Here is a 25209-nt window from a genome sequence, read left to right as displayed (position 1 = left end):
TGGCTGTTTTTATTTTAAGAAATAATTTCTAAATAGCATACATCAATCTGCAACTAAGAAAAGCTGTAGCTGTTTCATGGTGTTATCTAGCACTGAATAGCAGTGCCGCTGCCGAGCCCAGGGCTCTATGCACATGAGCTCTGGATTCTCTGGTTTCTGATATTTCTTCCATTGCATAATGAGAGGGGTCGGTAGACTGGAAACCTTCTCACTTACCCCATCAGCATCAAATGCAGCTCCAAATCCATATTCTCCCCCCTTCATGGCTTCCAGAAGGGTGGTTGCATATGTCAGGTTTGGATCAGGGTGCTGCCCTCCGAAGTCTTCCAATGGGACACAGTTTATTGCGGAGTTGGCAGGAGCTCCCAATTCATCACACAGAACTTTTCTTACGTACGGTCCCATAACTGTAAAGAAAAGATAGACAAGAATATAAAAATACTTGAAGAATGCTCTTCCCTAAGTTTTTTTTTCTTCAGTTAATAAAAAGATAACAATTCACTTAATAGCCCAGAAGAAGAAAAATTTATACAGCCATTTTTCTAAGGCACAATATAAAATAAGAATCATATCAGTTACCATTTATTGATCATCTATCATGTGCCAGAGGCTCTGTTGAGCAGATAAAAGATGTCAATCATCCAAAAAGGTGAAATTTTTTCCTTATGATTTCATAAACCACTGACTTAAAGAAATCAACTATGTAATAATGATTCATTGCCTGCTGTGTTTCATGTATTAAGCACTTCAGCTGAGTATGTCGAAAGCACTAAAGGGCACTAGCGATCCCCTTTGCACAACTGTTGTAATGTTGCCAAATAAGCATCCAGATCCCAGAAGCTTTGTATAAAACAAGGCGCCTCTTGCAAAGCAATGAATGCTAAGCAAGAATACAAGTTCCGCAGACCAGAAGACCTAACATTGAATCCCTACGTTAAGAACGGAAAGGATCAGATTAAAGAGGGTAGGATACATGACACCTATATTCCTGGGCTCTTATCTACTAGTGAGGTAAATCCAGAGTACAATTAGAAAGGTGAGACCAAAAGAGAAATGTCTAATTGGACTCAATGACTTAAGAAAACAATACTCATAGGTAAGACGTCCCAGAGAATGCAGTGTTTTGAGTAGGACTTGGAGGAAGAATATTAATTTGAGAGGGGTCCTACTAGGGGGACCCTACAACTGGAAGCCATTGAAATCAGGGGATGAGAGCCTGTGATAGGATTACCATTCACTCCCGCCAGCTGAAATCTACATTAGGTCATACCATAAACATCTCTTGTCTTGTGACCTGGTCCCCATGTCCCCTTCTCTAGAAGAAGCATTGGGTTTCTTTTGGAAAACCACATCTTTCTCCAAATCAGCCGGTATGACTATGATATAGCTAAATTCCACTGTCCCTGTGGCTAGGGAGGTAACTGTTCCCCGGCCCTCAGCCAAGGTGACTGATTTCAAGATGGACATATAGTGGGACCCAGGCAACGAGATGAAAACACAAAAATTCAAGAAGAAGGAATTGTCTTTCTCCTGGGCCAGATCAGGCTAAGAACTTGAAAGAGCTTTTCTTGGAGAGTTGGATCAGCCCAAGAAGAAGTAACAAAATATCCCAACAACAGACCCTCCTGCAAAGCCCAGGGAGGGTCGGACTCAAGTGTGCTCGAGGTCCCAGCAGATACTCAGCATGCCAGGTGGCCAAGGGTCATCAAAATTTTACAGAATGTACTAAACATGAGTCTGAAATAAACAGAGAAAAACTTCTTCACACAGGGAGAGTGACAGAGCAGGAAAGACTGGCACTAGATAGTGCTGCTGGGAATCAGAGACACCAAAGCCCTCACCATTGCTGCTGCTGTGTGTAGCTGGAACTGCTACTTTGGATAACAGCTGCATTCTTGTGTAGTTCAGGAGATACTTACCATCAGACTCCACAATCCTGCTGCTAGAAACTTTCCCAAAACAAATGGAAACAGACGTTCTCATAAAGACTTATTTGTGACTCTTCATAGCACCTTTCATTGTAATGGCCCAACAACAGGGACAGGAAGGCTAATTTCTATCAACCAGCAAATACACAAAATGTGGTTCATCAATAAAATGGAATACTACTACTCAACAAAGAAAGAGAAAGGGCATGTGTGCCGCAAACCCCGCTTTACATGACACTGTGCCGAATGAAGTGTGAAGCAAGAGAGTACTGAGTTTGTTCTTCCATTTGTATGACTTTCTAGAAGAGGCAGAATAAGGAAAGCAGAAGAGAGATCAGCAGCTGCCAGAGGCTGCTTAGAAAGTTAGAGGTTGACTAGAAAAGTCCAGTAAGAGCCGGAGACCTTTAAAATTTAGAAGTTAAAGAGCCGTGTATTTGTGATATCTCATAACAAGGAGATAAATACTAAAATGAATCAGTAGACAGATTGAAAAAGGTTGAGACTGGCAAGTAAGACATTGACTGCAGAAAGGAGCTGGGCAGCTATGTTTTCCATGATAACTTTTATTCTGCTGTTTATAAAATGTAGCATGATTTTTCAAGTCAATAAACAGGGAGCCTTGATCTAGTACACACTCAATGTGGTAAAGCTCCAAATTTATTGGTTCAATTTTTGTTTTGTTGAAAACAATCACGTTTGTTACATCAACGGAAAGTAACTAGAGTCCTAAAATTTTCTAGAACATTCTGTGTATCTGAATATGTATCTTAAAACAGAGGCGTCTCCTTAATGGTTCTCAGAACCATTTTGGAAAAAAAAAAAACCATGGGCTCACCTCCATGCATAGCATCAACACGGATCTTCAGCTGACTGGGCCCTGTCAGCAAACTCTTGATGGCGTTAAAGTCAAAGATAGTCCGGAGGAGGTTGAGATAGATGTCAACTGGGTCCACAATCTCCACTGATGATGGGAAAGCAGAAGGGGATGTCGGTGAACATACACAGAAATGATCTTTACAGACATAAAAAGAATTACCACCCTAATGATGGGAAATTCTGATCAAAGTCCCAGCATAACCTGCATGCTACACAGGCAGGGCAATGTCCACTTCCAGACTAAACTTCAAATCATAGCAAAACCAAAATGCGACAAACTTTTCAGATAAGTAAAGGTACAAATAATATCATTATTTTTATACATCCTTTTTGCAAGGGAAAAAACAGACCACTAGAAGAATTTACAATACAAGCATACGGTCACTCCTGCCCATACCTTGTCAGCAAATACCTCTCTCTCTCTCCCAGCTGCACACGCACCAATGCTAACAAGCAACTCACATATGCAGTAGTCCTTCCTGTGGGGTTAGCCAAAAAATGACTCAGCTGGTGTGAAACAAACACATAAAGGAACGACCCAGCTGTGGTCTTATTTTCCACATGTTATTATGCACACTGGATCCAAGCACAGAACTGGGTGATGTGGGGCATATTCTGATTTTACATGAGCCCTCTTTCACATTCAGCCTAGTACCTAATTTCCAGGGGAATGCCAAACATCTGCAGACTCTCGGGAAACCCAGGAGCTCTCCAGTGTGCCACTGAGAATCACACCACACCTTTTTATTTAACACATGAAGACCCAGCACGCAGAATATGGCACCATTTTCAAACATCTATCAGACACAATTAATGCTCAGGAAGTATTCTCCCAAGGAGAAGTAAATATTTGAATTGGCGGGGGGGGGGGGGGGGGGGGGGGGGGGGGGGGGGGGCACTAAAACTTTCTCCAGAAAAAAAGTATTGCTTTTTTACACTGCATCTTAGCCAAAAGGCTGAGAAGGATAAGTATTGCTTTTTTAAATTTGTAACATCTATTTTTTAAATTTGTTACATCTATTTATCTCTTTAATTGTGTGTGTGCTCATGTGTGTGTGTGTGTGTGCGCGCGCGCGCGCGCGTATATATACGCACACACATATTTGGGTATGTGTACATAAGTGCAGCCACCTGCAAATGTCAAAGGCATTGGATCCCCTGAAACTGGAGTTGTGACTGGTTTTGAGCTGCCTGGGTGCTGGAATACAGACTTGGTACTCTCTCACAAAATACTAAACCATTTTTCCAGACTCCTATAGTTAAGTTTTTAAACATACATACACACACACATATCACATATATATGATATATATCATACATATATGTATATATATATATACAAACACTCACATGTGTGTGTGTGTGTGTTGCTTTTCAGTATCATATTGCTTTGAAGCTGAAATACTTAAGCCTACATTAAAGGTATTATCAATCAACCTTCAATAATTTTTTCATTATATCCAGATAATCTTTCAGTACATCCAGGTACAATACTTAATATGTGATATAAATTACCCCTTCATCTGGTTAAGTACATGTCTCAAAATACTTTCCTTACATTTAACTTGACATATGAATATCCACTCAAATGTAATTACTTTTTAAGGCGTACAGACTATACTTAATCATCTTCTGAAATGAGGGGAATATTAACTCAGAAAATAATTTAAAATTACTATCCCATGAACTACCCATCAGAAAATGCTAGATTTTATACCTCATATGCTTTAAACATTTCTTCTTCTATAATAAAAGATACTTTTGGACATTTCACTCTGGTTCTTCAACTCTTTGCCTACGAATATTTGGTAATCACAAGGAACAGTTCAAGGAAACAAAACATGCAGGAAAATATAACAGTCTCATGCTCTTGACACATGCTCTTGACACCTTCAGGACTATTTGTTTCAGTTAAGTCAAGCACTGTTCGCCACTTAAAACAGTAAGAATACAGCACATAAATCATCTCAAAAAATTAACTCCTAATTATTTTGGGGAGCAAGGAAGTCCGTCATCTACTTCCAGACTATCACCAACACTTTTAAAAAGTCCTCTTAGGAACAATGTGGTTATAGCAATGGACTTCCCAAAGACTCAAGTCTCTCAGAAACTATAAACTCTTAAGTATACCTCAAACAACTAAAATGCACATGACTTCTTGGTGGTAACACTTAGCGCTCTCACCCATTTTAGAGGTCTGGTCTTTCTAATCATTTTTTTTTTATTTTTTTTTATTATTCGATATAATTTATTTACATTTCAAATGATTTCCCCTTTTCTAGCCCCCCCCACTCCCCGAAAGTCCCGCAAGCCCCCTTCTCTTCCCCTGTCCTCCCACCCACCCCTTCCCACTTCCCCGTTCTGGTTTTGCTGAATACTGTTTCACTGAGTCTTTCCAGAACCAGGGGCCACTCCTCCTTTCTTCTTGTACCTCATTTGATGTGTGGATTATGTTTTGGGTATTCCAGTTTTCTAGGTTAATATCCACTTATTAGTGAGTGCATACCATGATTCACCTTTTGAGTCTGGGTTACCTCACTTAGTATGATATTCTCTAGCTCCATCCATTTGCCTAAGAATTTCATGAATTCATTGTTTCTAATGGCTGAATAGTACTCCATTGTGTAGATATACCACATTTTTTGCATCCACTCTTCTGTTGAGGGATACCTGGGTTCTTTCCAGCATCTGGCAATTACAAATAGGGCTGCTATGAACATAGTAGAACATGTATCCTTATTACATGGTGGGGAGTCTTCTGGGTATATGCCCAGGAGTGGTATAGCAGGATCTTCTGGAAGTAAGGTGCCCAGTTTTCGGAGGAACCGCCAGACTGATTTCCAGAGTGGTTGTACCAATTTGCAACCCCACCAGCAGTGGAGGAGTGTTCCTCTTTCTCCACACCCTCTCCAACACCTGCTGTCTCCTGAATTTTTAATCTTAGCCATTCTGACTGGTGTAAGATGAAATCTTAGGGTTGTTTTGATTTGCATTTCCCTAATGACTAATGAAGTTGAGCATTTTTTAAGATGCTTCTCCGCCATCCGAAGTTTTTCAGGTGAGAATTCTTTGTTTAACTCTGTACCCCATTTTTAATAGGGTTGTTTGGTTTTCTGGAGTCTAACTTCTTGAGTTCTTTATATATATTGGATATTAGCCCTCTATCTGATGTAGGATTGGTGAAGATCTTTTCCCAATTTGTTGGTTGCCGATTTGTCCTCTTGATGGTGTCCTTTGCCTTACAGAAACTTTGTAATTTTATGAGGTCCCATTTGTCAATTCTTGCTCTTAGAGCATACGCTATTGGTGTTCTGTTCAGAAACTTTCTCCCTGTACCGATGTCCTCAAGGGTCTTCCCCAGTTTTTTTTCTATTAGCTTCAGAGTGTCTGGCTTTATGTGGAGGTCCTTGATCCATTTGGATTTGAGCTTAGTACAAGGAGACAAGGATGGATCAATTCGCATTCTTCTGCATGCTGACCTCCAGTTGAACCAGCACCATTTGTTGAAAAGGCTATCTTTTTTCCATTGGATGTTTTCAGCCTCTTTGTCGAGGATCAAGTGGCCATAGGTGTGTGGGTTCATTTCTGGATCTTCAATCCTGTTCCATTGATCCTCCTGTCTGTCACTGTACCAATACCATGCAGTTTTTAACACTATTGCTCTGTAGTATTGCTTGAGGTCAGGGATACTGATTCCCCCAGATTTCCTTTTGTTGCTGAGAATAGTTTTAGCTATCCTGGGTTTTTTGTTGTTCCAGATGAATTTGATAATTGCTCTTTCTAGCTCTGTGAAGAATTGAGTTGGGATTTTGATGGGTATTGCATTGAATCTGTATAGTGCTTTAGGCAAAATGGCCATTTTAACTATATTGATTCTGCCGATCCATGAGCATGGGAGGTTTTCCCATTTTTTGAGGTCTTCTTCCATTTCCTTCTTCAGAGTCTTGAAGTTCTTGTCATACAGATCTTTCACATGTTTGGTAAGAGTCACCCCAAGATACTTTATACTGTTTGTGGCTATTGTGAAGGGGGTCATTTCCCTAATTTCTTTCTCAGCCTGCTTATCCTTTGAGTATAGGAAGGCCACTGATTTGCTTGAGTTGACTTTATAACCTGCCACTTTGCTGAAGTTGTTTATCAGCTGTAGGAGCTCTCTAGTGGAATTCTTTGGGTCACTTAGGTAGACGATCATGTCGTCTGCAAATAATGATAGTTTGACTTCTTCCTTTCCAATTTGTATCCCTTTGACCTCCTTATGTTGTCGAATTGCCCGAGCTAGTACCTCAAGTACAATATTGAAAAGATAAGGAGAAAGGGGGCAGCCTTGTCTGGTCCCTGATTTCAGTGGGATTGCTTCAAGTTTCTCTCCATTTAGTTTGATGCTGGCTACCGGTTTGCTGTATATTGCTTTTACTATGTTTAGGTATGGGCCTTGAATTCCTGTTCTCTCCAAGACTTTAAGCATGAAGGGATGCTGAATTTTGTCAAATGCTTTTTCAGCATCCAATGAAATGACCATGTGGTTTTGTTCTTTGAGTTTGTTTATGTAGTGGATTGTATTGATGGATTTCCGTATATTGAACCAACCCTGCATTCCTGGGATAAAGCCTACTTGATCATGGTGGATGATCGTTTTGATGTGTTCTTGGATTCGGTTGGCAAGAATTTTATTGAGTATTTTTGCATCGATGTTCATAAGGGAAATTGGTCTGAAGTTCTCTTTCTTTGTTGGATCTTTGTGTGGCTTTGGTATCAGCGTAATTGTGGCTTCGTAGAAGGAATTGGGTAGTGTTCCTTCTGTTTCTATTTTGTGGAATAGTTTGAAGAGTATTGGTGTTAACTCTTCTTTGAAGGTCTGGTAGAATTCTGCACTGAAGCCATCTGGTCCTGTGCTTTTTTTGGTTGGAAGACTTTCTATGACTCCTTCTATTTCTTTAGGCATTATGGGACTGTTTAGATGGTCTAGTTGGTCCTGATTTAATTTTGGTATTTGGTATCTGTCAAGGAAATTGTCCATTTCCTCCAGATTCTCCAGTTGTGTTGAGTATAGGCTCTTGTAGTAGGATCTGATGATTTTTTGGATTTCCTCAGTTTCCGTTGTTATATCTCCCTTTTCATTTCTAAGTTTGTTAATTTGGATACTTTCTCTGTGCCCTTTGGTCATTCTGGCTAAGGGTTTATCTATCTTGTTGATTTTCTCAAAGAACCAGCTCCTGGTATTGTTGATTTTTTGTATGGTTCTCTTTGTTTCTACTTGATTGATTTCGGCCCTGAGTTTGATGATTTCCTGCCTTCTACTCCTCCTGGGCGAAATAGCTTCTTTTTGTTCCAGGGCTTTCAGGTGTGTCATTAAGCTGGTAATGTATGCTCTCTCCATTTTCTTTTTGGAGGCACTCAGCGCTATGAGTTTTCCTCTTAGCACTGCTTTCATTGTATCCCATAGATTTGGGTATGTTGTGTTTTCATTTTCATTGTGTTCTAAAAAGTCTTTAATTTCTTTCTTTATTTCTTCCTTGACCAAGGTATCATTGAGTAGAGTATTGTTCAGTTTCCACGTGTATGTGGGCTTTCTGTTGTTTCTGTTGCTATTGAAGACCACTTTTACTCCATAGTGATCAGATAGGAGGCATGGGATTAGTTCGATCTTCTTATATTTGTTGAGGTCTGTCTTGTGACCAATTATATGGTCGATTTTGGAGAAGGTACCATGAGGTGCTGAGAAAAAGGTATATTCTTTTGTTTTAGGATAGAATGTTCTATATATATCTGTTAAATCTAATTGGTCCAAAGCTTCAATTAGTTTCATTGTGTCCCTGTTTAGTTTCTGTTTTCCTGATCGGTCCATTGAGGAAAGTGCAGTGTTGAAGTCACCCACAATTATTGTGTTAGGTGCAATGTGTGCTTTTAGTTTTAATAAAGTTTCTTTTACAAAAGAGGGTGCCCTTACATTTGGGGCATAGATGTTCAGGATTGTCAGTTCTTCTTTTTGTATTTTCCCTTTGACCAGCAAGAAGTGTCCCTCAGGGTCTCTTTTGATGACTTTGGGTTGAAAGTCAATTTTATCTGATATTAAAATGGCTACTCCAGCTTGTTTCCTGAGACCATTTGCTTGTAAAATTGTCTTCCAGCCTTTTACTCTAAGGTAGAGTTTGTCTTTGACCCTGAGGTGTGTTTCCTGTAAGCAGCAAAATGTAGGGTCCTGTTTACGTATCCATTCAGTTAGTCTGTGTCTTTTTATTGGGGCATTAAGTCCATTGATGTTAAGAGATATTAAGGAATAGTGATTGTTACTTCCTATCATTTTTGACGTTATTTTTTAAATTTGAATGCTTAACTTCTTTTGGGTTTGATGAAAGGTTACTATCTTGCTTTTTCCAGGGTGAAGTTTCCCTCCTTGTATTGGTGTTGTCCTCCTATTATCCTTTTTAGGGCCGGGTTTGTGGATAGATATTGGGTAAACTTGGTTTTGTCATGAAATATCTTAGTTTCTCCATCTATGGTGATTGAGAGTTTTGCTGGATATAGTAGTTTTGGTTGGCATTTGTGTTCTCTTAGAGTCTGCATGAGATCTGCCCAGGACCTTCTAGCCTTCATAGTCTCAGGTGAAAAGTCTGCTGTGATTCTGATAGGTCTTCCTTTATATGTTACTTGGCCTTTTTCTCTCACTGCCTTTAGTATTCTTTCTTTGTTTAGAACATTTGGTGTTTTGATTATTATGTGACGGGAAGTATTTCTGTTCTGGTCCAGTCTGTTTGGAGTTCTGTAGGCTTCTTGTATATTCATGGGCATCTCTCTCTTTAGGTTAGGGAAGTTTTCTTCCATAATTTTATTGAAGATATTTGCTGGCCCTTTAAGTTGTAAATCTTCACTCTCCTCTATGCCTATAATCCTTAGGTTTGGTCTTCTCATTGTGTCCTGGATTTCCTGGATATTTTGGGTTACAAGCTTTTTGCATTTTGCATTTTCTTTAACTGTTGAGTCCATGGTTTCTATGGAATCTTCAGCATCTGAGATTCTTTCTTCTATCTCTTGTATTCTGTTGTTGATATTTGTATCTCTGTCCCCTGATTTCTTCCCAAGGCTTTCTATCTCCAAAGTTGTCTCCCTTTGAGTTTTCTTAGTTGTTTCTACTTCTGATTTTAGATCCTGGATGGTTTTGCTTAGCTCCTTCACTTGCATGTTTGTGTTTTCCTGTAATTCTTTAAGAGATTTTTGTGTTTTCTCTTTCATGAGCTCAGCCTGTTGACCAAAGTTCTCCTGTATTTCTTTAAGAGATTTTTGTGTTTCGTCTTTCATGACCTCAGCCTGTTGAGCAAAGTTCTCCTGTATTTCTTTAAGTGTTTTTTTGCATTTCCTCCTTGTTGGCTTTTGTATTCTCCTGGATTTCTTTCAATGATTTTTGTGTTTCCCTTGCAAGGGCTTCTACCTTTTGATCCATTGTCTCCTGAATTTCTTTATGTATGACCTTCATGTGTTCCTGTACCAGCATCATGACCAGTGATTTTAAATCCAAATCTTGTTTTACTGGTGTGATGGGGTATCCAGGACATGTTGGTAGAGGAGAATTGGGTTCAGATGTTGCCATATTGCCTTGATTTCTGTTAGTGACGTTCCTGCGTTTGCCTTTTGCCATCTAGATCTCACTGGTGTTAGTTTATCTTGTCAGTGCTGGACTCACCAGTGCAAGCTGCCCCTTCCCAGTTGGCCTCTGATGCACAGCTTACCTCCTGCACTGCTTGTAGACAGTGTGCTGCTGCCCAGGCTGTTCAGATCCCAAAGCAGGCACCCGAAGGCTCCTGCTGGGGCCCGCTGGATTCACTGGAGCACACTGACTTCTCCCAGCTGGCCGCCCGGAAGCCCAGCTAGCCACTTGCAGGACTTGGAGATGTAATGCTGCCGCCCAGACTGATCTGGATCCGGAAGCGGAGAGAGTAGAGCTAAGGGCTTCTGCCTGAGGCCTTGCCCCAGATTGTGTCTGTGGAGCAGATGGAGCCCGTGTGCACTCCCAGGGAGTGCCGAGGGTGTATGCTACTGTGACCTCCCCTGAGTTCCGCTCACTCCGCTGGGCAGCCGATCTGCCAACCGGGCTATCGCACACAAGGTTAGCCTGGCCGCCCAGTCCCTGAGTCCAGGCAAAAGCCTGGGAGGCCAAGGTCCGAGCAAAGTTCCCCTACGGCTTTGACTGTTAATTGGGTTTGCCAGGTGACTAGGATGGCGGGCGTGTGCGCCCGCGCTCCCTGAAAGCGCCGGGAGAGTCTGCTTTGCTAACAATCACCTGGGCGGGTTGACTCACAGATGGCCCACCAAGCCGCCCAGTTCTTGGGGTCAGTCCTGTGCCTTTTGGGGCCTGGACCCCCGCTTTGTTAGCCTTAGGCTATGCCTGTTACAGGTCTGCCCGCCTGAGCTCTCTGTCGTCCTGCAGGCAAAATGGCGGCGGCGCGCTCGCAGGCCTGGGCAAAAAACCTCCTGGTTGGGTTGGCACCCCGATGGCCCCCCGACCCGCCCAGGGCCTGGGTGCAGGCCAACGCCCGTCGGGCTCAGACCACCGCGGTGTTGGCCTCGGATTATGTTTGTGTACCTCAGTCTGTCCGATTCCTGGAGTACGGAACCAAGATGGATCCTCCTCTCCTGACTGGTGGGAGGCCGAGTTCTGAAGTGGCCTCCGGGCAGGAAAGGCGCCGCACAACTCTCTTTCTAATCATTTATAGTCAGGCATATTTAAATTATTTTGTTAGATATAACACAGATGAAGTTGTCTGGTTGTCTACATGAGCATATTTTTACATGTGTGCACTCCTAACTAGATTAATAAAAGCACAAACGTTTCACTGGTGCAAAAGCAGCATGGAGGTTATAGGGGTAACCAATTGCTTTTGAATTAGATTTGAGACCTATTTTGGAGGAGGTAATTAATTCCTAGAACTATAAACCTGGTCAAAAGCCTATAAGCCAGGAGCTCATGGGCTGTAGGGAAACTCTATTACTGTAAAGTGAGCATGTTACCAAACTGCCAAATAGGTATTTATATCATTTATATGTATTTATATTTATACCCATTGATTAGTGTTGCCTTCAACCTTGGCTCCAGAAGCTTCTTCTAAAGTGGAAAGGAGTTAATACAGGACTCATAACTTGTCCAAGTGTTGATAAGTAATTAGTGAGTGTTCAGCCCTAAATAGGATGTCTTTATCACTGCCCTCCCCTGGCAATGCACAGTGAACACTGCAGAAGAGAAGGCAGAAAAATGTAAGAGGTGGGGGATGGGGAAGAGTGGTGTTAAGTCCTGTCCTCTACATATGGCATTGCCATTGTACCTAGAAGCTCACTGCATTTATGGTTACCTCCACAAGATCAAGCAAACAGGATCAACCAATGTTCCAACAGGGCAGCACATGTTCCACTATGTTCATAGCAGCCCTATTTATAGTAGCCAGAAGCTGAAAAGAACCCAGATGTCCCTCAACTGAGGAATAGATACAGAAAATGTGATATGTATATATATATATATATATATATATATATATATATATATATATATATATACAATGTAATACTATTCAGCCATTAGAAACAATGAATTCATGAAATTCTTAGACAAATGGATGGAACTGGAGAACATCATCCTAAGTGAAGTAACCCAGTCTCAAAAGAACACTCATGGTATGCACTCACCGATAAACGAATATTAGCCTAGAAGCTTGGAATACCCAAGACACAATTCACATATCAAATGATGCCCAAGAAGGAGTGGCCCCTGGTCCTGGAAAGGCTCAGTGCAGGAGTGTAGGGGAATACCAGGACAGGGAAGTGGGAAGGGGCTGATTGGGGAACAGGGGGAGGGAAGAGGGCTTATGGGACTTTCAGGGAGGGGGGGATCCAGGAAAGGAAAAAATCACTTGAAATGTAAATAAAGAATATATCAAATAAAAAATAAAAAAGTACAAAAAGTGCTTGTAATAGCCAAAAAGGAAAAAGAAAAGAAAAAGAAAAAGAAATAAGAAGAGCAAAACAAGAGAAAGATGGGAAGAGAGAGAGAGAGCGTGAATATGAGAGGAAGACAGAGTGAAGTGTGTGGGAGTAGTTGGAGGTAATTATGATCAAGATACATTATTTATATGATCAAGATACATTGTTTACATGTATGATAATATTGAAGACCAAATAATGATACTCTATTGTTTATGTGGGCACTCTTGCTTCTAGTATGACAAAGCTTTCCAGAAATGCTCACTATCTGAGCAAATATCAACTCAAAACTTTCTAAGTGTCTCAGGAGCTAAGAGCACTGACTGCTCTTCCAGAGGTCCTGAGTTCAAATCCCAGCAACCACATGGTGGCTCACAACAATCTTGCCCTCTTCTGGTGTGTCTGAAGACAGTTACAGTGTACTTATATATAAATTATAAATAAATTTAAAAGAAAACTTTCCAAGTAAGACTTGGTGTCAGTAACCAGTGCTTTTGCTATTTTAAGTTCTTCTCTGACTTTAAAAATCTTGTGCACAGGTTGGGAAAGTGAATCCAGGAGGACTTATGAGGAGGAGTTGAAGGAGTGAATAGGATTCATTCACTTCATACATTGAATGAATGCATAAAATTCTTGAAGAATTAAAAATATTATATTTTTAAAAACCATGTGCCCATGATAGTTCATCTTTTTAGTCTAGATGAACTACTTGTAAAATGAGGACGCCGTTGGAATGCAAACTGTGCCCAATCTTGTAGAGAAACTGAAAGAATAAAAGATGGCAAGTAGTTCTATTGCTACCTATGTGCCTTCTGTACAATTTTAATTGAATAAAGTGGGGCAAGGTGCACATTCACAGTGTGGATATTGTTACAGTATTCAAACTGAATCTGGAAACTAATTAATTCTGTTCTTAGTTCTTCTATAGTTTACTCACTCAACTATATAATATTTGTCAAACTCATTCTGGTTGTTTTCCCTTTTGGGGGACAACACCTCTCTGTGGAGCCATGGCTAGCTTCCAACGTTTGATCCTGCTTCCTCAGTCTCCCGAGTTCTGTGGTTACATTGTATATCAGACCGTCTGTTTATTCTTGAACAACTTGCCTAAAAAGGCTCAGGAGTTACTGAGTTCCTTTGTAAAATCTCTAGAGACAGTACTTGGTATAGAGCAGGTGATCAACCATGGTGTGTGAAGCATGGCTCTGGCCTGGCAAAGGAATGCCTACCTCCCATGGGAAATGTAACAACCCGTTGCTCACTTAATTCGCATCTTTGCCTTAATTGCTTAGAAATTATTGACAAGCAAGTCTTGCCGATCTGCGGTGTACTCTGTGTATGCTTTGATGCTACAAACCTTGTCCTATGTTGGAAATGATACAGTTTGGAGAGTGGCTTTTGAAAGTATCCAGATCTAATACAAAGGTTTCTCCAGTTTCTTTCTGTACTGCATATACTTTCCAACTACTCATCCAGTGCCACTCTTCAGTAATTCTTATGAGTATCCTTCCCTACAGAAACCACTGATCACCAACCAGGACTGCTACACTTCATGAATACCTAGAATCTACCATATGCACCCCTCTTGGAAGGTTGCCCCATGCATGAAATTTTTCTGACTTTTTCAAGATATCTGTTACCTCTAAATGGTTTGAACTTGTTCTCCAGGTCAAATTCTTGTCTTCCTAGTCGAGATAGGTCGATTCGCAGATCTGGACATATGGCATATTCCTCAATTGTTTTGCTGATCTGGTAGATTTTGTCTGAGACAGCATCTGGTGCAGGACCTAAAATTTGACATCCAAAATGCATTTATTTTAAAGCCTCTATAATTTCTATCAGAGATGCATTACCAGCCTCCTGCACTAGTGAGGAGGGACTCATTTGGTCTCTACACAATGAACAAAGATTTACAGTTCAATTAGCCCATGTATCTCCCATGTTGTATTCATTCACTATGAAGGATATTTGATCAGCCCTTCCTGTTCTGTGTAGATGAACAACCCACATGTTTGTTTTAATCCACTTCTAAGCAATGATACATACACTCTAAAAATAGTTTTGCACCTGCTGGGGAGACCCGATTATGTAATCAGCTTTGTTCAGGATATGAGACACAAACAGGATATGTACTTGACAGAAGGGGGGATTCCAGATTTAAACCACAGCTCCCCAAGCACCTCAAGAAAATGATTTCTACTCCACACTGTTGTCTCATTGATACGTGATGTTGCCCAGATAAATTCATTATTTTTCCAGTTCATACTCGCCATCACAACTTAGTTTTTAAAAATGAGAGGTAGCTAAAACTGCTTGATATATTTCCTCAGAAGGTCAGATTGGCAACAGTGATGGAGTTAGATGAGTTTAAATGAGATGAGCATGACAACCAAACAGTAATTGGTTTCCTCCTCTTTTTAAACATTTGTATCTTCACACAAGCCTTAGTTGTTTTTTGTTTGTTTGGTCTTGGAGAATGGAAAGAAAAGAAAGAAAGAAAAGAAAGGAGAGAAAAGAAAGGAGAGAAAACAAAGAAAAGAAAGGAGAGAAAACAAAGAAAAAAGAAAGGAGAGAAAAGAAATTGAATGGTGTGGTTGGTCTTAGAGACTTTATGGACTCGTTTTTTTCCAGCCCTTTATCCCCTGGTTTCACCCCCTATCACTAGATAAGGGGAAAATAAGGATAGAGGAGGAGGAGGAGGAGGAGGAGGAGGAGGAGGAGGAGGAGAGAGAGAGAGAGAGAGACAGAGACAGAGAGACAGAGAGACAGAGAGACAGAGACAGAGATGAGACAGACAGAGAGAGAGATCTGAATCTAATTTCTTCTTGTTTCTTCTTTGAACACAGCTACTAACAAACTGCAACCAACCACCCTGAAGAACCAACAACCACCAGCCCTGTCTCTTTCTAGGGACCCTAGTATTTATATACCCACTGAAAAGTTCCAAGAATTCCAAATGTCACACTATCACAGAAACTGTCTACAGCTGGCAAAAACACAGCTCTGCTAGAGCATGGGGCAAATCAGAGTCAGCTGCTGTGAAGCATCCCCATATCCCATACCTGAGATTAAAACAAGAAACATATTCTTATACTATTTCTGTGTTTTTTAAAGAAATAAAAATTCCAGAATTCTCATTACAGAATGGTGTACAATATTAAAGACAGCTAGGTAGTTTTGTATGTGAATCATAGTTGCTGACTATATTGTAACTGTCTATTGAACGAGAATTGCTTCTAGATTCACCTCATTTCCTGTTCCACAAAGCTGTACTGTCCAATAAGATGACCATCCACCATATTTAGCTACTGAGTACCTGAAAATGTTACTATTCAAACTAAAATTGTAAATTGTTACAACTGTAAAATACATATCAAAATTTTGTTAGTTACAGGTTATAATGTTTTGTATTTATATATTAAAATATTTTAATGTAATATGTTAAATAAATTATATTACCTAGATGTTCTTTTTTATATTTTTAATACAAGTATTAGAAAAAATAAAAATATATACGGTTCATAATACATTTGTATTGAAGAAAGCTGCCTTCTTAGGGGGCAATGGCTATAAAGAGGAATGACAAGGCTCTACCCCAGCACAATTGGCAGGAAAGCCTCATAGGTTACATCAACAGTTGTCTCGCATGGGATGAGAACCTCAAGCAAACAGAATCCTGGGAGATGGACCAGTCTGTAAGGTGCTTTGCCACACAACCATGAGGACCTAAGCTTGAATCCTCAGCACAATCACAACCTAAAAGCCAGGCATAGCAATTCATACCTGCAACCCTAGTGCAAGGGGACAGGGCAGGGAGATAGAAGGATTGAGTTCACTGGCCAGCTAGGCTAGCCAATCAATGTATTCCTAGTTCAGTGAGAGAGGCCTTGCCTCAAAGGACAATGTGGAGGACAGTGACAGAGAAAGCCATCTGATGTCAACCTCTGGCCTTCATGTATGCACATAATTATACATATGTGTATGCACACACACATATACACATACACACTCACACATACAAACACATACATACATACACTCAAGAAATTCACAGATCCTTTTTCCTTCACTCCTTACAATTTTAATACATCTTTAAATTATTTGATTTTTACTCTTTTTAATTATGTGTGTGAGTGTGTGTAGGTCTATACACATGAATACAGGTATCCACAGAGGCAAGAGGGCTTGGATCCACTGGAGGGAGAGTTATAGATAATTGGGAGTCATGTGACATGGGTGCTGGGAATCACACTTGGGTCCTGTGGAAGGGAACAAGGATGCACACTCTTAACTATTGGACCATCTCCCTAGGCTCTCCTTAACAGTCTTCGCCCTTCACAAAGGTTTTTAAAAAATGAAGAATCATGTTCTGTGTTTGCATTTTTAGGTTTGCCAAATTAAAGAAGGTACGCACATGCACACACACCTTCCAGGTGCCATACTGTATTATTTTGCTGTGTATATCATTTTTATGATGTCTGAAGTCTAATGCCAAAGCACACTGGATTCTGAAGCTAAAGCAAGTTCTAGCCAATTAGATGGTGATCTGTGACATCACTTAGTCACCCATGCTGAAGTCCTTAGAAGCAGGGGCACATCTGAGCCAAGTACAATGACATATACATAGGGAGATGACATACTGAAACCATCATTTCACGGGCTAACTAAAAACATTTTAATGTGTTAAAAGCTCCTTAATATGCTCCATCCTTGTGACTTACTTCATTTACTGTCACCACTGTTACTACTCCCTTTAATACTTCTGAAACTGTCATACTGAAGCTCCTGCAGTGTGCAAAATCATTATCGTCCACCTGCCTGACTCTGGATCCACCCTGTGCTCTTACATTGGCACTTGCCATGACCTGATTAATCCCAGAACATCAGCCTAATTCTAGCTGTATTGGGTTTTGGTCATAGACAGGACTATGGGGTCCTCATGTGAGCATATATGTCTGAAAATTTGCACATAACATATTGGGTATGTTATGTGGAGATTAATATCAAAAACACAAGTATTACTACCTTCTCTAATTGGAGAAACTGAAGTCAGAGAGCATGGTGAATCTTCATTTGTTTTTACAATTTACTTTTTATTTTATGTGTATGGATGTTTAACCTTGATATTTATCTGTGCACCACATGTCTTTAGTGGCCACAGTGTCCAGAAGAGGGCATCATATCCCCCTGAAACTAGAGTTACAGACCAGACCGTTGTCAGCTGACTTGTGGATGCAGGAGTATTTCACATAACAGAATATCCTCCAGGTCCATGTTGTGACAAATGAAAGTACATTCATTTCTAAGGTTGATAATATCCCATTGTGTATCTATTACATTCTTCATCTATTCAACTATTAACAGATACTTGGGTTGTTTCTATATCTTAGCTGTGGTGGTTTGTATATGCTTGGCCCAGGGAGTGGCATTATTAGAAGGTATGGCCTTGTTGGAGTAGGTGTGTCACTGTAGATATGTGATTTAAGACTCTCCTCTTAGCTGCCTAGAAGTCAGTCTTCCACTACCAGCCTTAAGATGAAGATGTAGAACTCTCAGTTCCTCCTGCACCATGTCTGCCTATATGCTGCCATGTTCCTACCTTGATGATGATGGACCTGTAAACAGTCCAATTAAATGTCCTTTATAAGACTTGCCTTGGTCATGATATCTGTTTACAGCAATAAAACCCCAACTAAGACATTAGCTATTGTGGGCAATGCTACAAAGAAAATGGCAGTGCATATTTTCTTGCACTACAGTGATCAAGTGTCATTGAATTTAGAGTCAGAAGAGGGATGGCTTGCTCATATGGGAGTTCCATTTTTCTCCATATTGTTTCCTTAATGGTTATACCAATTTGTGTTCTTGCCGATTGTTATAGGCTTCTCCTTCTTCCTATCCTCTCAAACATTTATCTCTTACTATTTCCATAGTAGTCATCATATCAAATATAAGGCAATAGCTGTCCATATGATTCTTGAGTTTGTTATATTATTGTCTAACTGAAGAATGTTCCACACGTCCTGGGAAAGAACATATCCTGCTGTCATGAGGCAGTAAGTTCTCTTCATGCCTGTGAGGTCTATTTGGTACAAAGTGCAGTTCAAATACCATATTTTCTTAAAATCTTTGTTTTGTTGATCTACCCATTGATGAAAATTGGATATTGAAGTACCGTACTATTGTTATTCTGATACTCATTTTTTTCCTTTGTATCCATTAAGATTTGCTTTAAGTACTCAGGAACCTCAGCATTGAGCACGTATAACTCATAACTCTCATAGGTTCTTAATGAACTATTCCCTTTGTCATTACAAGGTGACCTTATTTTTACTTTGTAATAATTATTTGACTTGAGTTATATTTTACCTAAGTGCTGCCAGCCTTCATTTCCTTTGGTGTCTATCTTCCAGAACTATCTCTTTTTGCTCCTTCCCTTTTGACTCATGTGTGCTCTTAAAGCTTCAAAGAGTCATCTACAGACAGCAAGGAGATGAGATGGCTCTTTTTTATAGCCATCCATCTTTTTTATAGCTACATAGTTTAATTGAAGAAGCGAATCCATCTATATTCTTGGGTATTTCTCATAGTATTTACCCCACCCACTCAGATGACTGGTCTCTAGTTGTTTCCTTGGCTCTCTGTTACTTTCTTCCATTTTTTTTGTGTCTACTTTTGTGACTTGGTAATTTTTCTATACTATTATTGATTATTGGTGATTATGCCCTCAACACTTGTAAATGTGCTCTAGTTTTTCCTTGTGGTTAGTGTGTAAGGATGTGTATGTGTGCATGTATGTGTCTGTGTCTGTGTGTGTGTGAATGTGCATGTATGTGTCTGTGTCTGTGTATGTGGTGTGTGTGTGTCTGTGTGTGTCTTGGTGTGTGTGTGTCTTTGTGTTTGTTAACATTCAATATGAGCGATTTACAAATAGTTTATTTGTAAACAATGTACTAAGTGCCCATGGGGGAGGAACAATAACAAATTCTTCTTTTTTTAAAATACATTGTTGTGCTGTTTTCCCTGGTGCCATGAATAATTCACAATAATAACTGCTTTTTATTAAAATTCAGCTTATGCTCTCATAAAGCAAACATGTTTGATGTTCTAGATTTAAAAAGATTGAAAAGTCTTAGTGAACCAATGTACAGTTCTGATATGCATCTTTTATTTTTTAAATGAAACAGCTGTAAATAACACTTTGACGATCACCGCAAGGGAAAGTGACTAGAGATTAGGTTTCAGATGGTTTCAGAGGACTGGAATTATTTATGTTAGATATGTGTGATGGTTAGTCTTCATTGTCAACTGGACTGGATTTGGAATCACTCAGGAGACACATCTCTTAAGGGTGTTTCTACAAAGGTTTAATTGGAAAGAAAAGGCCCACCCCAAGCGCAGGGCGTCATTCCATGGACTGAGACCTTACACTGAATAAAGGAGAAATACAAAGAAGCCAATTTTTGCTCCCCTCCCTTCTCACTCACCCTCCCACCCCTCAGCAGCCTCTTACTCCTCCCCCTGTACACCTTCCCTGTGGTGAACTGTGTCCTCTCAGACTGTGAGCCAAAGTAAACCCTTCTTTCCTGAAGTTGCTTTGTGTCAGGAGTTTGTCACAAGAAAACTAAACAGCACAGCATGTTGCTATAGCTGTGTGGGGACGGGTCTTTAAAAATGAACACAAAAATACTTAGGTATGGAATGTCTTCATGTTGAATTTTGCCTTAAAATACCACAGGGGGCAGAAATGATTCCCAAAATGAGAAAAGTATAGGGATGGATAGCTGGAGTCCATTTATGACACTCTACACATTTCTATAAATCTAAGAACAAATTAAATGACCTTACATATATAATAAAAGTCTCCACTGAGATTGAGACTTGGACTAAAATTCATTTGTCTCTCTCTGAGTAACCTTGTGACCTTCCACAGTAACGCAGCCTCCTGGGGCTTCAATTGTTCATTTGCAGAATGAAAGGGATGTTTTAAATGGCCCTTGGGGTATGTTCTAACTTTAAAATCCAGAGTCCTCTTGTAGCAGCTAACTGTCAACTATCCAGTCTTTCACTTGGCTTTGTCTACAGATGGTCAAGAGACTAGCCCTGTGCATCTGAGAGGCTATGCATTACTTTCTTAGAATCATCTCATTGAATTTTTCTGAGCTGATTCCTCTCCACTTTGACTGCCTGCCATCAGAGAGTATGATGTTATATGAGAGACAGCATCAGTTAAGGCATATTTGGAACCACATACCTCCATTAGCAACATTAAACTTCACTCCAAACTCTCCCCCTGGTCCTCCAGGACAGTGGCTGGCAGTTAGGATGATCCCACCAGCTGCCTTGATCTTCCTGATAATGCAGGAGACTGCAGGTGTAGACAAGATGCCATTCTGCCCAATAATCAGTCGACCAATCTAAAAAGTATGGGGGAAAAAGTCAGTCCAAGTTTCATGGAATTGAAGGCATTTAGACAGGAAAGTACCCCAGGCTCTGTCAAGAGGTAATCAATCTCCTAGCCAAAGGAACTGAGCAGAAAGCTGAATAAAAGGAGCATTGTCTGCCCCACCAGAAGTCTCCAAGTCCATTTGTAGTACTCATATCTAGTCTTCCACTGCCAACTAAAAATTACTTAAGGATCATTGGTTTCTGGTAGTTTGAAATACCTACTTTTGATGACCAACAGGTTTGCTGAGCTCACATAAGTTCTTACTTTAAGTCTGACTAAGAAACTATAATGATGAAGGTGCTAGAAATGACAAAGAAGAGGGGAAAGATTGCTTCCTACTTCTTTCGCTTCTTCTGTGCGATACTTGTACACTTGGTTGCCACATTGATGCCATTTAGAATCACCATGGAGGGGCTGGAGAGATGGCTCAGCGTTTCAGAGCACTGACTGCTCTTCTGAAGGTCCTGAGTTCAAATCCCAGCAACCACATGGTGGCTCACAACCATCAGTAATGAGATCTGACACCCTCTTCTGGTGTGTCTAAAGACAGCTACAGTGTACTTATTTATAATAATAAATAAATCTTTGTGCCAGAGCAAGCAGGGACTGATTGAGCAAGGTTAACTAGAGGGAGCGGGGTTGACCGGAGTGAGCAGAGGTCCTAAATTCATTTCCCAGGAACCACAGGAAGGCTCACAACCATCTGTACAGCTACAGTGTACTCATTTACATAAAAATAAATAAATATAAAAAAACACCACCAATAGAATCGCCATGGAAACAAATCTTCAGGCACATAAATAAGAGCTTGTCTATATTAGGTTCACTGAGGAAGGGGAGACCTGCCTTAAATGGATTGTTATATCCTATGGGCTTGGTCTTAGACTAGATAAAAAGAAGAAAGCCACAGAGGAGAAAGGCATGAAGCTCTTTTCTTCCTAACTGAGCATTTAATGTAACCAGACACCTTCTGCTCTTGCTGCCATGCCTTTGAGCTTCTACTCCAAGGTGAGAGATAGAAACTGGAACCGCCCTCTGAAATATAGTATGCACCTTCCCTACGCTGCATTGTTTACTATTTTCTGATAAATTTTCTAACTCATATATTATCATCTAATACTTTCCATATTATGTATTTACCCACTATGTAAAATCCCCAAGAATTATTTATTCTAAATAACCTAAAACAAGCCTGTGAGACAGTGAGTGTGTAGTAAATATCTGTGAATTGGTTATCATTTAAATGAATGAACAAGTTCTGTATGAAAAATACATTGGGAAAGAGGAAGATGAAAGATGATATGCATGATGATGTGATGGCTACCTTTGTCAACTTGACACAATTAGAGCCATCTAGAAAGTCTTAATGGGGTATTATCTACATTGAATTGACCTGCGGGCATGCCTGTGGGGGACTGCCTTAATTAACTGATATGGGGGAGGCTCAGTCTACTCTAGGCAGCACCATTCCCTAGGCAAGGTCCTGAACTGTATATGGATTCGTTTCTCTCTGTCCTTGACTGTGGGTAGGATGTGATAGAAGTTTCTGGCTTGACTTCCTCACAGTGATGGAGTGTAGCCTGGAACTGTAAGTTACTTTTGTCAGGGAATTTTATGACAATAGAAATGAAACTAGGACACATGGACGGCCAGACTGTCCTGATGAGAGTCTGGAGTCCTGGACATGAGCTATGCTACTAAAGGAGTGAAAGAAGAAAAACGCTAGTCTAAGAAGAGAAGAAGCAAAACTTTGGAAATCAGAACAGATGAGTAAGTCCAGAGTACATTGTAGAGGGCTCAGCCACATCTGAGTGTGTTCTCCCCATGGTGCTAGGGAGGGCAGCAACAGTGTTTGGAATCACAGCCTACAACAAAGGGAGGTTCTCATAAAACTCACACTATATTTTCAGTATCAGAACACTTCAGAGCACTGAGGCAAGGAGATCAAAGCCACACTCAAGGCAGTCTCACTGGCAGAGGATGGGATGGTGTTAGGAAACTTTTTCTTCCCCCACACTGGACCAAAGCAGCGGCAAGAAGACATTTATGAGGGTGATGAGAAGGGGTGTATATAACCAAAATATATTATATATGTGTGTGAAATGTCATAATTAAATCCATATTACATATAATTGATATTCCTGGTCAACTTTAAAGTGAATAAATGAAAATTAAAAGACCACCCCCATGAGGCAAGAGCTAAGCAGTTCCACAGGCAAAGGCCCCTCCCTCCCTCAGGCTCAGTCTGGAAACTCATGGAAGCATAGGACACTTGAAGGAGTCTTACACACTAAAGTGACAGATAAGCATATCCATGAGTCCCCAGGAAAGAATAAACCACAGCAGAGCAGGATGTGAATGAGGACCTGAGGACTTGAGACATAAACACTAAATACTGCAAAACAACAGAAGTTTAAGAATCAATCCATATTTTTCAAAACTGAATTTTGGAAATCAGAACAGATGAATAAGTCATCTGTAAGTCTGTAAGTAATTTTTTTCAAAAATTCAGAATCAGATGTAGTTTTAATTCTCCTATCAAAAGACACAGAGTGGCAGACTCAGTTAAAAAATGGAGGGAGAGGCAGCTGGACAAGGTGGATGAATGTTTCTATTCTCAGGAGTCAGGAGGTAGAACAGGATCTCTGGGAGTCTGAGGCCAGGCTGCTCTTCATGAAGACAGGGAAACAGAGTGAGACCCTATCTCAAAGGAAGAAACACATAAACAAACAAAACCCACTTGGTATTGGTTTTTACAAGTGGCACATAAACATGCCAGCAAAGACAGACACGGCCTTAGAGTAAACAGATGGTAAAGAGGCATCCCAACCAAATGGATCTAGAAAGCAAGCAGGTGTGGCCACACTAATATTAACAACACAGGCTTGAAGCCAAAATTCATTGGAAGGTATCAAAAAGGTTCACTGCATAATGAAGAATGGAACAATCAACCAAGCAAAAGTTACAGTTATAAAAATGATACACATGAAACACTGGCATACCGGATTTCATTACACAAAGACAAATAACACTTGCTGTAATAGCACAGACTGACCTCAATACTGTGATTGTGGGTGGCTTTAATATGCCACTCTCACCAAGAGTAACACTCTCACCCAGACCCCCTAAAAAATCAACAAAGAAATATCAGAGTCTAGAAACAGAGGTCAAATAGAACCAATAGACTTCTGTGGACCATTCTACCCAAATACTCCAGAATGTATATTCTGCTCAGCAGTCCATGAAAACTTATCCAAAGAAGACTGCATTAGGATCCAAAACAAGTCTTAACAAATGTAAGAAGTCTGAAGCAAATTCTTCTATCTGATCACAATGAAATACTAGATCTCAACAGCAAAAGATCATGGAATGTACAATCTCAGAAATCAAACCAGAAATCACTGAGTGAACAGCAAGGAAATTATGAAGAAAATTTTAAAATTTCTCAAACCAAAAGAATGCAACATACCAGAACCTATGGAATATGATAAAAGACCTTTTAAGAGCGTTTATGGCTATGTCTAGTTCTTTAAAAAAAAATAAGAGTAAAAAGATTAGATAAATGACAGAAAAATTACTTAATGATGAACTGTAAAGTCCTAGAAAAACAAGACAAAATCAGAAGATGGAGAGAAATTATAAAGATAAATAGAAGTTAAATGATTAATAGAATATTCAAAAAGTCAATGAAACAAGGAGTTGGTTCTCTGATATGATAAAGATTATTGACAAACTCCTAGCTAAACTAACTGAGAGAGACAGACAGACAGACAAAGCAACAGAGGCAGAAACAGAGAAAGATCCTAACTTAATAAAGTTATTGATGTTAAGGGAGACATTACAGCAAACACCAATAAAATCCAGATCATTCGAGAAGATGGCATGGTCTATAACATAGTCTAGTAAATTGGAAGATCTAAAAGAAATTGATGTTTCCAGACATATATGATCTACCAAAATTAAAACAAAAGGATATAAACAACACAGCTA

At 40.0% G+C, this 25209-nt stretch overlaps 1 protein-coding gene across 1 annotated transcript in view; it reads right to left on the bottom strand.

Annotated features, from left to right (window-relative positions):
* The window catches only part of Pgm5 (phosphoglucomutase 5), a 193203-nt gene that overhangs the window by 144357 nt on the left and 23637 nt on the right, over positions 1 to 25209 (bottom strand). The window contains exons 2-5 of the mRNA XM_052188060.1: positions 21025 to 21187; positions 14411 to 14557; positions 2764 to 2889; positions 217 to 407 (exon numbers count right to left, since the gene is read on the bottom strand). Coding sequence (XP_052044020.1) covers positions 217 to 407; positions 2764 to 2889; positions 14411 to 14557; positions 21025 to 21187 — 627 coding nt within the window. The remainder of the gene's footprint in view (positions 1 to 216; positions 408 to 2763; positions 2890 to 14410; positions 14558 to 21024; positions 21188 to 25209) is intronic.

The sequence above is a fragment of the Apodemus sylvaticus genome, chromosome 1 (genome assembly GCF_947179515.1).
Source record: "Apodemus sylvaticus chromosome 1, mApoSyl1.1, whole genome shotgun sequence".
Taxonomy (NCBI): domain Eukaryota; kingdom Metazoa; phylum Chordata; class Mammalia; order Rodentia; family Muridae; genus Apodemus; species Apodemus sylvaticus.
Note: the sequence above shows the minus strand (reverse complement) of the source record. Positions and strands in the feature narration are given on the sequence as shown.